We start from the raw sequence: 15402 nt of genomic DNA on the forward strand, positions 1-15402 counted from the left end.
CAAAGGGTTAGATCAGGAGGAAGAGCATTTAGCTCTGCTGCGGCCAAACTTTGGAACAGTATCCCTCTTGAATACAGACAGATGACTGATCTGCTACAGTTCAGTAAAAAGATTAAAACGTGGCTGTTCCCTAGAGTACGCAGCATCTAGGAGCCGCTGTCATTATATAGTGTTCTATATATTAGTATATACTATATATAGTCCTTCTCTCCATACATGACTCTTTCTTCCACCGCTTGCTGAGAATTTATGTAGCAGCGCCAAGATACCCTTTGGGTGATAGCTGCGCTTTATAAGTTCCAAATACAATACAATACAATACACTGCTAAAGTTCATCCTATACCCCTCCCTTTCACACTTGACTGCTCGTCACTCATGCTACCACTCAACTTTCCACTTTACCGCCCCAATCCCTCTATACCTATCAACCATCACACCGTTCCTTTTCCCTTTCCACTGACAGTCTCTATTTATTACTCTGCTCCGTGCCAGGCCTTCATTAGGAGGGATTCTGTACTGGTAGAAAACAACCTGGGATGTTTCCAGCAAAGGAGGTGGTGTAGTCTTGTGATATAAAGATGATTCTAGATCCAGGAGACCAGGCTTCTCAACCTGATTTCTACATGTGACACGTGGCGTGATCCTAAGCACATCAACCTATCTGTCAAAATGTAAAAATAAATCAAAACGGACTAATGCCTGAAGCTCTAAAGAAATAACTCGACATTTGCAATTAGATGATACAAGGCTAGGAACGCTCAGTGGCATGCTGTGCATGGATCAGTAATAGCAACAGGTGACATTTCAAAAGTATGACATTTCAATCAATTACTAGAACTGTGCTCCCAGAGGCCAGCCCTGACTACGTGCTGCTTTTCCACATCGAGGCAGACGTCTTTGACAAAGACTCTTACTGACAAACTTTCTGAAAATGCATACATTCACATCTAACCTCATTAAAAATAGGCTATTCAGATAAAATAGCCAACCATAACAAACAAGCATTGGCATAGCCAATAGGTCTCGCCTTTGGGACCTTATAAGTGTTTAGCCGTGCAACAGCTGATGTTGTTGCACCAAGGATATTGTGCTGAATAACTAAATAATTATAAGGTCCCAAAAGCGAGACCTATTGGCTATGCATTCGAGACCTTTTGTATATACTTTAGCATATACTTATGTGTACGTTTAGTAGGTTGAGCATTCTAGACCTCTTGTATATAATTTAGCACATACTTATATATATTAGTATATACCATACATGCACACATTTTAGGACAGGGATGTGGGAGACTTAAAATAAAAAATCATGAGAATGAAAATTCCCTATTGACTTCTATTTTAGAAAATGCAATTTCAGGCAGGAGACAGCTAGAATAAAGCCATTTTTGGCTTGAAAAATTGGTAGTCTCCCACCTGAATTGGGTCTATTGGCATGTATGGTATATACTTATATGTGTATGTACTTTGTGGGCTCTGGAGATCAGCCCTACCACTTGTCTGCTTCCGCTTAGGGACTTTTTTCCTATTCAACTGCCTCTATTTAACTGTATTGATAGAAAATGACTAGCAGAGGTCAGTAAAATACCAGAATTGCTTTCTGCTGAGGGACTTTCTTTTTTTTATTTTTCGGGCAACTGCCTCTTTTTAACTTTCTGGATAGAAAATGACCAGCAGAGGTTAGTAAAATACCAGAATCACTTTAGCATTCTCTAGATTCCAGTCCATAGAAATTGTCTTCCACGAGCACCCGTAGACAATAATATTTTTTTCAATTCTTGTATTTTCAGTGATATGACCACCGAAGGCCCTGCTTTTATATTAAAAACAGAACTTTGGACTATACAATTTCCAGCTGAAAGGCAATATTTCTCTCCATGTGTTCCCATACCAGGCGTGTCACACTGTTTGGGGCTTACTTTCCCTCCATGTTAAAGAACAGTTGATGTTTCAGGGCCCAGGCTAATGTGCTGCATAGCTAAATACATATAAGGTCCCAAGGGCGAGACCGAATGCATTGCAAATGCTTGTTAGTAATAGATGTGAGAAAGTGCCCTCTTTCTGCATGGTTGCCCCCACTTTTTGCTGAATTGCTGATGTGCTTTGACTGCGTGTGCCCTGGGCTCCTGCTAACCAGGTACCCAGGGCCTATGTTCTTTCCCTAAAACTGCATTGAAGCCTAAACCCAATTGGCATCTCTGGTCACAGGTCGGCTCCTGGCAAATGGTACCCAGGTCACTGTGACCAGAGAAGGCCTGTAAGGGCTGCAGCACTTATTGTGCCACCCTTGGAGGCCCTGTACCTTCACACTCACACACTGCCTTTGCAGGCTGCGTGTTTTGGTGCAGAAAAAAGTGAAGAACCGACATGGCACACATCCCTGTGTGCCATGCCTACAACCCACTGCCTTGCCATAGATCAGTCACTGCTCTAGCTGGGTGCACTATACCAGTGGTGAGGGTACAGGTGCATAAGCCCTGTACCCCTACAGTGTCTAAGTCAATTCTTAGACATTGTAAGTGCAGTGCTGCCATTAAGAGTATATGGTGCTGGGAATTTGTCATTACGAACTCCACAGCACCATTTTGGCTATACTGAAAACTGAGAAGTTTGGTATCAAACTTCTCAGCACATTAAACCCACACTGATGCCAGTGTGGGATTTAATGAAAAATGCACACAGAGGGCATCTTAGAGATGCCCCTTAAAAACCAACCTACCACTAGTGTCCAGGCTGAGTGGCTGCCTTCAGCTGCCACCACCAGATATGTTTCTGGACTCCTGGGTCGAGTGCCTACTGCTCTCAGGGGCCTGAAACAATGCACATCCTAGGGCGAGGTCACAAGCCTCCTCCCCCGGATGGGCAGGTTCCACGAAGGGAAAGCTTCAAAGGCTTGCCCCCTTTGTGAGCTCCTCCAGGCTACTTGCTGCTTTCAGCAACTTGGCAATCACCATGAGGAGGTCCCCCTGCGATCCTGACCTGAGATCCGGTGATGCCTGACCTGCCTCAAACCTCCAGCCGATGCCTGCAGCCTAAATTCGGAAGGTACCCCCAACTGCGACCAGGAGCTCGTAAGAAGATCCAACCCTAAAAGGCACCCCTGCACCCGACGCCCCACAGCCTTGGGTGGCGAAACCGACGGTGCCTAACCAACCCCCAACATCCCAACTTATCTCTCAAAGTGGTGGTTGCACGCAGAAGACCTTCGTCCCCAAGCCTGCAGTGCCTTCGCAAACCGGAGGTTCCCTATTACATACAACAGGGCGCCCAACATTCAAACAGCACCCTGCACCCGGTCGCCCTAGTGTCGCTGAGGGTGCACCTTTGGTGCTACTTTGTTTCCCCATTTGCCCTGAGCTAAAGGCAAGGAGCTTGGCTCCCACAACCAAGTGGCCTGTTCATCAGCAGCCACCAACCAGAGGCCTCCTATCCCCCACTGGATAAAATTGGGCCTCAGCACCCGGCTGCCCTAGTGCCGATGAGGGTGTAACGAGAGTGCATCCCTGACCCTGGGGGACCCCTAAGTCTACCCCCAGAACCTCAACTCCCAGTACTGAATACTTACCCTAAAACCGATAACACAATTTTCCTCCATAGGATAACATTGACTGTTTTTCTTGGAAATGTTTTTAAGTGTGGAGTTTGAAAACCTAAAGAAATTCTTTAAAAATTTACTAACTAACAAAAACGATTTTACTTACCTGTTTACATGAAATGTTCCAGTGTAATTCCCAGGTATATCACACTGTGTAAGAAGAGTAATCTCAAAAGTAACTTACCTGTAATCTTACTGAAAATTCTATACAAAGTATATGTACTGTATTTCCAAAGCATTGCATTTCTCACAAACAATACTGTAAGTGAAAACAAAGTGCATTTACAATTGCAGTCAAAACTGTGTTACAAACTGTATATTTACTGCAAAGTACCTATCACTTACCTGTGCCAGGCTTGCTTGGTTCTAGGAAATAAAATAACTAAAAGAATATTTTTATACAAAAACAATTGGTCTGAAGTTCAGTCTTTGAGTGTGTGAATTCATTTGCTGACTGAGTGTGTACAACAAATGCTTAACACTGTCCTCTGATAAAGCCTTACTGCTCGACCACACTACCACAAATAGAGAGTGAGGAGCTAGCTAACTTTATGTTATGTTATGTTATTGTGTATTTGTAGCGCGCTCAGCTACTCCTAGGAGTGTCCCGGCGCGAGCATTGAGGACAGTAGAACAAAGGAGATTAAAACAGGTGTGTTTTGAGGTGCTCCCTGAACAGATTGGAGTCCTGAATCGCACGCAAAGATAGCGGCAATGCATTCCACAGCCTGGTAGCCTTAAAAGCAAGAGATCTGCCCCCCATACGTTGAAGACGAACGCAGGGGGTGGAGGCAAGAAGCTGCGACGAAGATCTCAGAAGCCTGGTAGGCTGGTAAAAAGAGAAACGCTTTTTAAGATAGGAAGGGCCGCCATCATAAAGAGCGCGATGAGCCAAAACCAGAGCCTTGAATTCAACGCGTTTCCTGACTGGAAGCCAGTGCAGCAAGCGAAGCGAAGGTGAGATACAATTTCTGATGGGGAGATTAACCACCAGCCGGGCTGCTGCATTCTGGATTACCTGCAGTTTTTTCAACAAATAATCAGGCAGACCAATATAAAGACCATTGGCATAGTCGAGGCGGGAGAGGATCAAAGCCCGGACCACTGTTTCCTTAGCTGGTCTTGGTAGCAGAGGTAGAGACTTCCTCAGAGATCTAAGTATACCGAAGCAGCAGCCTGTAAGTTTTTTAATCTGAGTCAGAAAGGACATCTGCTCGTCAAACCAGATACCCAAGTTTTTAACTGGGAGACCTGTGCAGGAAGGAGAAGGAAAAGCTGAAGGCCAAAGAGAGTCCCTAAAATGAGGGGGAAATTTACCATAGAGTAAAATTTCTGTCTTTTCCTCATTGCATTTCAATTGGGCGACAGATAGCCAATGAAAAACGGCTGACAGACAGCCCTGCACTCTGGAGGTAGAATAGTCAGTCTTATCCCATGTAAACAGGAGCTGAGTGTCGTCGGCATATGCAACAACCTTGGCCCCACAATCCTCTGCCAGTTGAACTAGAGGCGTGACATATTTATTAAAAAGCAGGGGGCTCAACGAGGAACCTTGAGGAACTCCAGTGGGAACAGGCTGAGGAGGAGACGCAAAAGGCGGAAGCCAGACCTGTTGTGACCGTAGTGTGAGAAAAGATTCCAGCCACTTCCAGGCCTGACCTGTTATACCGATGGTGGCTAGCCGAGCCAGCAACATAGCATGAGGAACGGTGTCGAATGCAGCCGACAAATCCAAAAGGATAAGGGCTGCACTCCCCCCCGAATCCAAGCACTCACGGATAGCCTCCGAGACCTCAACTAAAGCAGACTCGGTGTTGTAGGAAGCTCTAAAACCCGACTGAGCCGGATGGAGGAGCCTCGAGTTCTCAACAAAATCAGTCAGTTGTTTGTTGACTACCTTTTCACAAATTTTTGCCAAGCAAGGAAGTAAAGAAATCGGGCGATAATTGGCAGGGTTGCCGGCGTCAAGAGATGGCTTTTTTAACAGCGGGATGATTTTAGCTTGTTTCCATTCCCGTGGAACAATAGCCTCAGTAAGGGACAGATTAATAAGTGTATTTACCTCAAGATTAACTGTCTCGGCAATAGAGGCCAAGAGCCTGGCCGGGCACGGATCAGACGGAGACCCTGACTTTAAGGATTGCAATAGTTTCAGGGAATCAGAGAGAACCACCGGCGAAAAAGCAGAAAATAACACCGCCGGAGTAGGACCTCCGATCGGAGGCCCACTGTTACAATCAAACGTTGCCTGAATGGTCCGAATTTTGGCAACAAAAAAATCAGAAAGCTTTTCGCACCAAGATGCAGAAACTGGGAGTTTAGTGGCCATGGCTTCAGGAGCCATAAAACTCTGAACGATTGAGAAGATTTCTTTTGAGTTGTAACTAGTGAACTCAATCCGATTAGTATAGTAAAGACTTTTCGCTTTACGAATGGCCTGATAGTAAATCTTCTTGGCATCTCTCAGCATCTTCTTGGCTATTGGACAAAAGACAGTACGCCAGCTGCGTTCAAGCTTTTTACAGTGCTGTTTGAGCAGCTTCAAATTAGGGGTAAACCAAGGTTGAGAGGGAGAATCCCTATGGCGACGGCGACAAGACAGGGGAGAAAGACTGTCCACAGCACGTCCAATCCAACCCAGGAAACATGTGAGAGCCCCTTTAAGGTCAGTCGGAAGAGTAACCCTAGAGTTGTCTAAACAGAGCCGAAAAGCTATGGGGTCAATTCTTGCTGTTGAAGGACAGGAATTGACCTGTTGGTCAATAGCCCCTTCACTCACAGACCAAGTAAAACAAGAGAGGAAATGATCAGACCAAGAGACTGGAAGAGGGTTTTCCAAAGAGATAGGGAAGTTAGAGCAGATAGGGTCCAGGATGTGACCGCCACAGTGGGTAGGAGAACTGACCCATTGGGTAAGCTGAGCTAGATCAACCGCCTCTAAAAAGGCTTTGGAATCACTCAAATCCCGTTGGTCGAGGTGAATATTACAATCACCCAAAAAGAGGTATTGCGAGAAGCGTAGTGCGTGAGACCATTGAGAAAAGGACCAGCATAGCCAGGCGGCCTATAAACTAGGGTACCGGCCAGCGTAGAATGGGCCGAAAATACAATGGTGAAGTCAAGGAGCTCACTCTGATCTAGCGAGATATTGTTGCCCAATGTCACCTCCCAGACATTTCTATAAATAATGGCCACACCACCCACCCTGCCGCACAAGCGGTCAGCTCGGCAGATCGAATAACCTGCCGGGGTAGCCATGTGAACTATAGGATTAGAAGAGTCATTCATCCAGGTTTCTGTGACAAACAGGAGATCGAAATGTTGGTCCAGGATAAGATCAAAAATATCCTGGTAGTGTTTTACTAGCGACCGACTGTTAATCAGGCCTGCTTTTATAATTGGGCAGGCTTTAGATCTCACCGTCCCCCTGAGGCGAGGGTATAATCCTCTCGGAGCATGGCTCAGATGGAATTTGCACTTAGAGCACGATAGAGGACGACTACCACTCACGTCCCAATCCAAGTTGGGAGTGCAAATTATGGGTCTAAGTGCCAGTAGATCCAGCCGGCTATAAATCGGCGGGGCCACCATGAGACGAGGAGCACAGACAGCATGGCTGGCGCTGGTCGCCTCCGGGACGCGGACGGGCGTAGACGGGCTTGCCTTGTGCGCGCCTTCGTCCCGTGTGCCCGTGGCTAGAACGCCCCAGAACCAAGATGGCGGCTCTCGGCGGCACAGCGAGGGACCAGGAAGTGGATTAAACGCACAAATACACACTAAAAATACAAGTTAAAATGCAGAATGAGGAGCAGAGTGTTGATTAAAAAAGTATTCAATTTTTATAGTGCAAGTAAGGGGACATTATCAGATTGCAATGTGCAAAGTAAGCAATTCAATGTGCAAAATAAGCGGTAAACAATTCAGCAAGGAAACGCCTGACCAGCGTGAGGCGTAGTGTCTACTTTACCTCTGGGGTTCCACTGGAATCTGTGCATCCTATACCTCACTTTGGTATAGTATACACAGAGCCAGCTTCCTGCAATAGGACATTTGGATATAGGATTCTATAGAATTCCCTCACTTTCTTTTCTCATTTCCATGATGGAGGAATTACATACTAGAAGAAAACTACAGATATTTTAAAATGTACTAAACAAACATGAATATGTTGGTGGGTTCGAAAACATCATGGTTGATTAGAAATTATGAGGGTAAAGAAACAAATGTTACCTTGTTGCAGTTGTCTTAGTACATGGTTGCCATTATTGGACCCAGTGGCGGCTCCTCCGCTAAAGCAGAGGAGCGTCGCCCTACTGCTCCTAAGGAAAAATACAACGATAATAACGTATTGTTACTATCATTGTATTTTTCCTATGGAAGTCAGTGGCTTGCATTGAAGGGTAGGGTGGGGTGGGCAGCACAGGGGGATTAGTGGTTCGCATTCTTTAAGGGCGATGACTGCTTGGCTGGCCCTTTTGGGCCGGCAACGCAATCCTGCACACTTTGCATGTACCCATAAGGCTGCATTACACAGCCAGGTGAGGAACATGCAAAGCCTCCCTGTACCCGTCTGAGCGCCGAACCATGGCGCTCAGACCAATTACAACGCTGCATTGCAACGTTCTTATTGGCTCAGGAGACCCTGCTGCTGCTGCCAGGACTGGGACCGAAAGATGAAGAGGACGGAGGACAGGTGCCCATCTGTCCTTTTCAGGTAAGTCCTTATTATTCCCCCCCACCCCACCACCCCTGTCCGGTAGCAGCCGCTACTGATTGGACCCCATGCCGCCTTTTTAAAAATTGCAATGCTCTGAAGTGTCTGAGTGGTCTACAATTCCAACAATAAATAAATAGGTAAGTAAATAAATAAATAAATACTTAGGGTCTGATTACAACTATAGGTGTTACTTATTGCACATGATTAATAATGATGCTACGGGGTATGTTACTTATCGAGTGTGATAAATACCATCTATTACGAATTGTTGGGGAATAACATGAGGCGTTTTGGTGTTTAACACACCAAAATCCGCATGATACAGTAACTAAATAACGGGTTCCCCCCCTTAAATTTTGAGGTTGCTCGTGTTCATTTTAACAGGTAGAAGACAAATGTGGATAAGAACTTTGCAATGCCTTCTACAGTTTCATTCCTTGAATATAAGTTAATCAAACAAATGCTAACGTACTTCGCCACTAAAATGTAGTTCGAAACTTAAAGCCTACAGATCTTTCTGTTTCACGACATTTTATGACGGACTCCGAAACACGTGAGAGAGACAATCAGGAGCACAAACGATTCGATCCGAATTGTTTACAAACGAATTACAGACTCAATCGTGCCAGGTGTGAGAGGCTCAGGCGTTTATTGATCTCTCTGCATGAGTCGAAGGAAGGCATTGACATAGAAATGCAAAGTTTGCATTGCTAGAGACAAAATTAATCAATGCAGTTTTTAAAAAACAGACACAGTGCATATAATCTCTCTCCCGAAACTGCGTGCATGTAAGAGAAATACAATACAAAACATATGAGGCCTTTGCATAGAAAAAAACCTCTTTAGTTAGTTAAAATACGACTAGGATAATCAAATTCTTGTTACAAAATGTGATCACCATCCTAGAGGAATAAACTATAAATAAAGAGGAAACTCTTAATCATGGTGACAGACTATGCTTATTAGGTGACTGATATATCATACAATTAATATTCTGGAGTCTGTATACTGCAACCATCTAAATTTAGTGTAACCAATATTTTTTCACATGTTGAAATATTCCACCAAAGGTAATGGCGTCTGTTCAATAATTAATTACTATACTACTATTTATTAACAAAAAGAAATACAACCCAACCCGAGCTTCCTTTGACCTTATTAAAGAACATATACTCTATCTAAAAACATAAAAAATAAATGTGCAAACATACTAACAAAATAAACACAAATCTGCTGCATTTCACAAATTCCAACTCACTCTGAAGTGGCCAAGGAATACACATTCGCCCAACATTAAGACTAGCAATATCTCTCTGGCACACTTTAAATCTAAAGCTACATTAACCCTTTTAAATACCTAACGTTTTACAAACTCTAGTTTCATAGACGACCTTCCTTTCCCAGTTTTGGTAAAACACGCCAGCAAACACTAAAAGTCGAGTGTTTCAATACTCTTAAGCAAGTAAAACTTAATGTTTTCCCAGATAAATTTATCTTCAAAACAGTTATTCACAATCCTTAAGGGATTAACACATTTACTCCAATTCCTGTGTCTATCTTTAGCTGTCAGCTTCCCTCGTCAGCAGCCATATTCCATCTTGCTTGGCATCGCTGTCTGGCAGCTGGAAGGTGGGGTGAACACAGAAGGGTCACTTATGCCCAGCTGTAGATCAAAGAAGCGGGTGGAGGTGGTCACGCTGTAATTTCTGGTATAGGTTTCCAGGACTGGGTAACAGTCCTTGACTGTGTAAACTCCAACCCAGTTTTCATCTGCAATGAAACAGATTTGAACATAGTTAATTACTAGCATGAATGGTTCCTAATGCAGTAGCAACAGTAATGTGAGAACCTTGACATTTAGCGCACTAATACTTTCCTTTAATGATGTATTTATATAAAGCGCTAGCAAACATTCTAGACATCTTTATTCAGTTCAAAACGGAGAAAAACAAAGAACTACCAACGATCAATGTTTTCTTCTGAACACCAGGTTCTACGGGGAAATAAAACGTCAAAACTTTTTTTTTTAACAATATGTTATGTTCCTCAATTGAAACAAAATATTACTGCAAAGCAGATCTTTCATGCTTTCTCTATGTTACATTGGAGATTTTTACTTTCATTAAGCACCTAAACACATCGTTGCTTTATATATCTCAAATTATACAAGTTTGGTTGAGCAGTTTTTGGAATGATGCATCTTATCTTACAAAGCAAAGTTTTGAAAAGGCAGTGGGACTCTGTCAGAGACTAAGGAAACTTCCAAATACAGAATTGTATGAGGATCCTTCTCCTTGGACTCTTTGGATATATGGCCTCACACTCTACCTCAATCACACAAAAGAGCCCTTGGGTCTATCAAAGGAATTAAAGAGCAAAAAAGAGGAAGAGGCTGACCAAAAGGGGAGGGGAATTTCCCTTTAACTCGTTCCGTGCTCATGACGGAACCACGCCGTCATGAGCCACGGTTGCCGTGTGCTCATGACGGAGTGGTTCCGTCATGCTGCGGCCGTTGGCGGCTGCGCCGCCCACGCGGCGCTAATTCCCCGCCTGTGCGGGCGATTAGCGCCGTGGGCGGAGTCATGACAGAACCACTCCGTCATTAGCACAGCCCAACTGTGGCTCATGACGGAGTGGCTCCGTCATGAGCACCGCACCACCGCGCTGCCCCCCCGCACACCCCAGCGCTGCGGCGGAATTTCCGCCGCAGCGAAGGGGTTAAAGGACGGTTTCCCTCACCTACCAGAGGTGGCATGCTTCATCATCGGGAATCCTCCTCGCACCATGAAGCCTAGTCATGGTGCGGGCTACGACCCCCTTGCTGTGAGTGAGGTGCTCAGGGATGTCTTAGTTTTCAGAGGGGTTATTACTAAAACCCAATGTGAGATAGCAAGGTGTAGTGAGGGGTGCAATGCTAATGGTGGAGTGGGTTAAAACTAACTACAAGGTTTACCGCATTGCTTTATTCTGGCTGCCTTGTGCTAGGATTAAAAACAACAAGAGGAAGAATGTACGACCAGAACCATTAGATCAAATCGTACAGAATTAGATCGACATGTTTCGGCCTATGACCTAGAGAGTGTCACGGCCTTCTTCAGGATCTCATATCAGCTACTGCTATGTAGGTGATGTCAAGAACCGTAAACCAAAAAGAAAATAGGTGTGACAATAACGGCAAGTTTGTCAATGAATGGTTTGTAATACTAGACCAGTGATCCAGAGGTAACCAGATAGTTGGATGCACCAGTCGTACCTGTAGGGGAACAAAAAGACAAACAATTTATAAAGCAAGGTGAAACTTAAATTCAGTCAGCCAAATAATCTAGTGCAAAAAACACATACTCTGCCAGTGATTCACAGATATGTAATAGGGGCTAGGTAATCTCAAGGTAATGTACCCACAAGTGAGGCCAAACGGGGCCAGTGGAACAAAGTTCCTAACCAAACTTGGGACACCATAAGATCGTGTCGTGGAACTGTGTATAAGAATGCAAAGGCACCCACCTGCAAGAGCCAGGCACAGTACCCCAGCTGTCCTTAGCACAATTGCTTAAGGAGCATACGCGTCTCCAACCTAAGTGGTAAAGGTCGGGCATTATCAAGCCAGAACATCTAAAAGGGGGTTTAATTAAAGGCAAACAAGCATGGCTGAGTGTGGAGACCACATCTATTTTCATTAAATGATAGTATAGTTTGTAGATGATTAGAGCTTCAGTATCTCATATGTCATTGACAGATGGCTATGTGTGAAGGTAAAAAAGTGTTTGAAGAAGCAGTGCAAAATAGATACCAATCCAACCAGACCAGAGTGGAAAGGAAGTAACTCAGTTGGTATCGGACAGTATTATAATGGCCCATAAATGGTGTATGATGAAAAACCAGGTAATAATTTATATAACAATATACCATATAGTTGGATTAACCCCTTTGCTGCCAGGCCTTTTCCCCTCCTGTGCCACGCCCTTTTTGGCTATTTGGGGTAGTGGCGCTGAGGCCCCTGTAACTTTTTGACCACATAAGGTATCCACGCCAAATTTGCGTCCTTTTCTTCCAACATCATGGGGATTCTGAAGGTACTCAGGGTTTGTGGATTCCCCTGGAGGGGTCACAGAAATGACCCAAAATACAGCAAAATTTAGTTTTTTTGGGGGAAAATGGGAAAAATGGGCTGCAAATGAAAGCTTCTGAGTTTTTCCCTGCAAGTGTTATCAAAAAAGGGTTTGTGGGGCTGAAATCACAATTTTCCCAGCTTTTAGGGGATACCAGACTTTTGTCAGAAACCCAAAATGTTTTACACAGTTTTGGCATTTTTCTGGGACATAGCCTATTTTTGCTATTTTTTGTGCTTTCGACCTCCTTCCAGTTAATGGTAGAAATGGGTACAAAAGCAATAATGGATCCTGGAAAGCTATACATTTTTGAGAAGTAGACAAAATTCTGAATTCAGCAAGGGGTCATTTGTGTAGATCCATCAAGGTTTTTTAATAGAAACTAACAGTTAAATATAGGATAAATTGAACATTTGTTGAATAAAAAAGACTTTTGTGTCAACTTTTTCACCTGCAACTTCTTCTAATTATGACAGCTCTTTGAAAGAAATATACCGTTACATCCGCTGGGCATTACTGGTCATGGGGATATATAGGACTTGTAGGTTTACCAAGAACCCGACGAACCCAGATCCAAAAACTGAGCAGCAACTTGCAATGTTTTTTTATTATGTACCGGGTATATAGTAATTATTCTGTAAAAATGTGTACATGGAAAAATCGGTATGAAAGACACCTATGTATTTCTGAAATGGGAACAGAATATAGAGTTTAGAAACAGTAGATATTTGCACATTTCCGGAATTGGGAATACTCATACCAGCATGAGAATTATCAGTCATTTTTTAGAATGACTTCTTTTTTACACAATGTCTTTCATTTGGAAGGCAGAAATGCATCGAAAGTCAATAGGTAATAACAGTTCCTTTACAAATCTGAATTACCCTAAGTCTCCCGATAAAAATGGTACCTCACTTGTAGGGGTAGGCATGGTGCCCACGACAGGAAATGGCTCAAAACCCAACGTGAACACACCACATTTTCACAATGCAAAATTACCCTTTTTTAGCAAAGTGCCTAGCTGTAGTTTTTTAACCCTAGCTCTGCCGGCACCTAGGGAAACCTAGCAAACCTATCCATTTTTGAAAACTAGACACACAGGGGAATCTAAGATGGGGTGACTTGACTGCCTCCCACCAGGTTCTGTTACCCAGAATCCCTTGCAAACCTAAAAAATTGCCCAAAAAACACTTTTTCCCCACATTTATCTGGTGGAAAGTTCTGGAATCTGCGTGGATCCACAAATTTCCACCCACCCCGCGTTCCCCAAAGTCTTCCGAGAAAAATGGTACCTCACTTGTGTGGGTCAGCCTAGTGCCCGCGACAGGAAACGGCGCAAAACGTAACATGGACACACCTCAATTTCGTAGCGAAAAATGACCCTTTTTTGGCAAAGTGCATAGCTGTAGTTTTTTAACCATAGCTCTGCCGGCACCTAGGGAAACCTAGCAAATCTATACATTTTTTAAAACTAGACAACCAGGGGAATCCAGGATGGGGTGACTTGACTGCCTCCCACCAGGTTCTGTTACCCAGAATCCCTTGCAAACCTCAAAAATTGCCAAAAAAACCAAATTTTCCCCATATTTCTGTGGTGGAAAGTTCTGGAGTCTACTTGGATCCCCAAATTTCCATCCACCCAGTGTTCCCCAAAGTCTACTGAGAAAAATGGTACCTCACTTGTGTGGGTCGGCCTAGTGCCCGCGACAGGAAACGGCGCAAAACGCAACGTGGACACACCTCAATTTCGCTGTGAAAAATAACCCTTTTTTGCCAAAATGCCTAGCTGTAGTTTTTGAACCATAGCTCTGCCGGCACCTAGGGAAACCTAGCAAACCTATACATTTTTGAAAACTAGACACCCAGGGGAATCCAGGATGGGGTGACTTGACTGCCTCCCACTAGGTTCTGTTACCCAGAATCCCTTGCAAACCTAAAAAATTGCCAAAAGAAACACATTTTCCCCACATTTCTCTGGTGGAAAGTTCTGGAATCTGCATGAATCCACAAATTTCTACCCACCGCGCGTTCCCCAAAGTCTTCCGAGAAAAATGGTACCTCACTTGTGTGGGTCAGCCTAGTGCCCGCGACAGGAAACGGCGCAAAACGTAACGTGGACACACCTCAATTTCACAGCGAAAAATGACCCTTTTTTGGCAAAGTGCCTAGCTGTAGTTTTTGAACCATAGCTCTGCCAGCACCTAGGGAAACCTAGCAAACCTATACATTTTTGAAAACTAGACACCCAGGGGAATCCAGGATGGGGTGACTTGACTGCCTCCCACCAGGTTCTGTTACCCAGAATCCCTTGCAAACCTAAAGAATTGCCAAAAAAACGAATTTTTCCTACATTTCTCTGGTGGAAAGTTCTGGAATCTGCATGGATCCACAAATTTCCACCCACCCCGCGTTCCCCAAAGTCTTCAGAGAAAAATGGTACCTCACTTGTGTGGGTCAGCCTAGTGCCCGCGACAGGAAACGGCGCAAAACGTAACGTGGACACACCTCAATTTCGTAGCGAAAAATGACCCTTTTTTGGCAAAGTGCCTAGCTGTAGTTTTTGAACCATAGCTCTGCCAGCACCTAAGGAAAACCAAGCAAACCTATACATTTTTGAAAACTGGACACCGATGGGAATCCCGGGAGGTATGGCTTGCGTGGATCCCCCAACGTTTCCTTACCCAGAATGCCCTGCAAACCTCAAATTTAGCTGAAAAAATCACTTTTTTCACACATTTTGGTGTGGGAAAGTTGTGGCATCACCGGGCTGACACAAATTTCCCACCACCCAGCGTTCCCCCGGGTCTCCCGATAAAAACGGTGTCTCACTCGTGTGGGAGGCCCAAGTACCCGCGACAGGCAAGGGCCCACAACGTAGTGAGGCGACATGAAAATTGCCTATCTCAAAACGACCTCGGTTTTGCAAGGGGGGTCACTTGGGTTTTTTGCCCGGTGCTTGGCGGTCACCTAGGGAAACCTA

At 44.4% G+C, this 15402-nt stretch overlaps 1 protein-coding gene across 1 annotated transcript in view; it reads right to left on the reverse strand.

Moving 5' to 3' along the window:
* Positions 1–8938: 8938 nt before the first annotated feature.
* EPDR1 (ependymin related 1) overlaps positions 8939–15402 on the reverse strand; it is a 124729-nt gene continuing 118265 nt past the window's right edge. The window contains exon 3 of the mRNA XM_085607459.1: positions 8939–10083. Coding sequence (XP_085463585.1) covers positions 9893–10083 — 191 coding nt within the window. The 3' untranslated portion in view covers positions 8939–9892. The remainder of the gene's footprint in view (positions 10084–15402) is intronic.

The sequence above is a fragment of the Triturus cristatus genome, chromosome 5_2, assembly GCF_964204655.1.
Source record: "Triturus cristatus chromosome 5_2, aTriCri1.1, whole genome shotgun sequence".
NCBI lineage: Eukaryota > Metazoa > Chordata > Amphibia > Caudata > Salamandridae > Triturus > Triturus cristatus.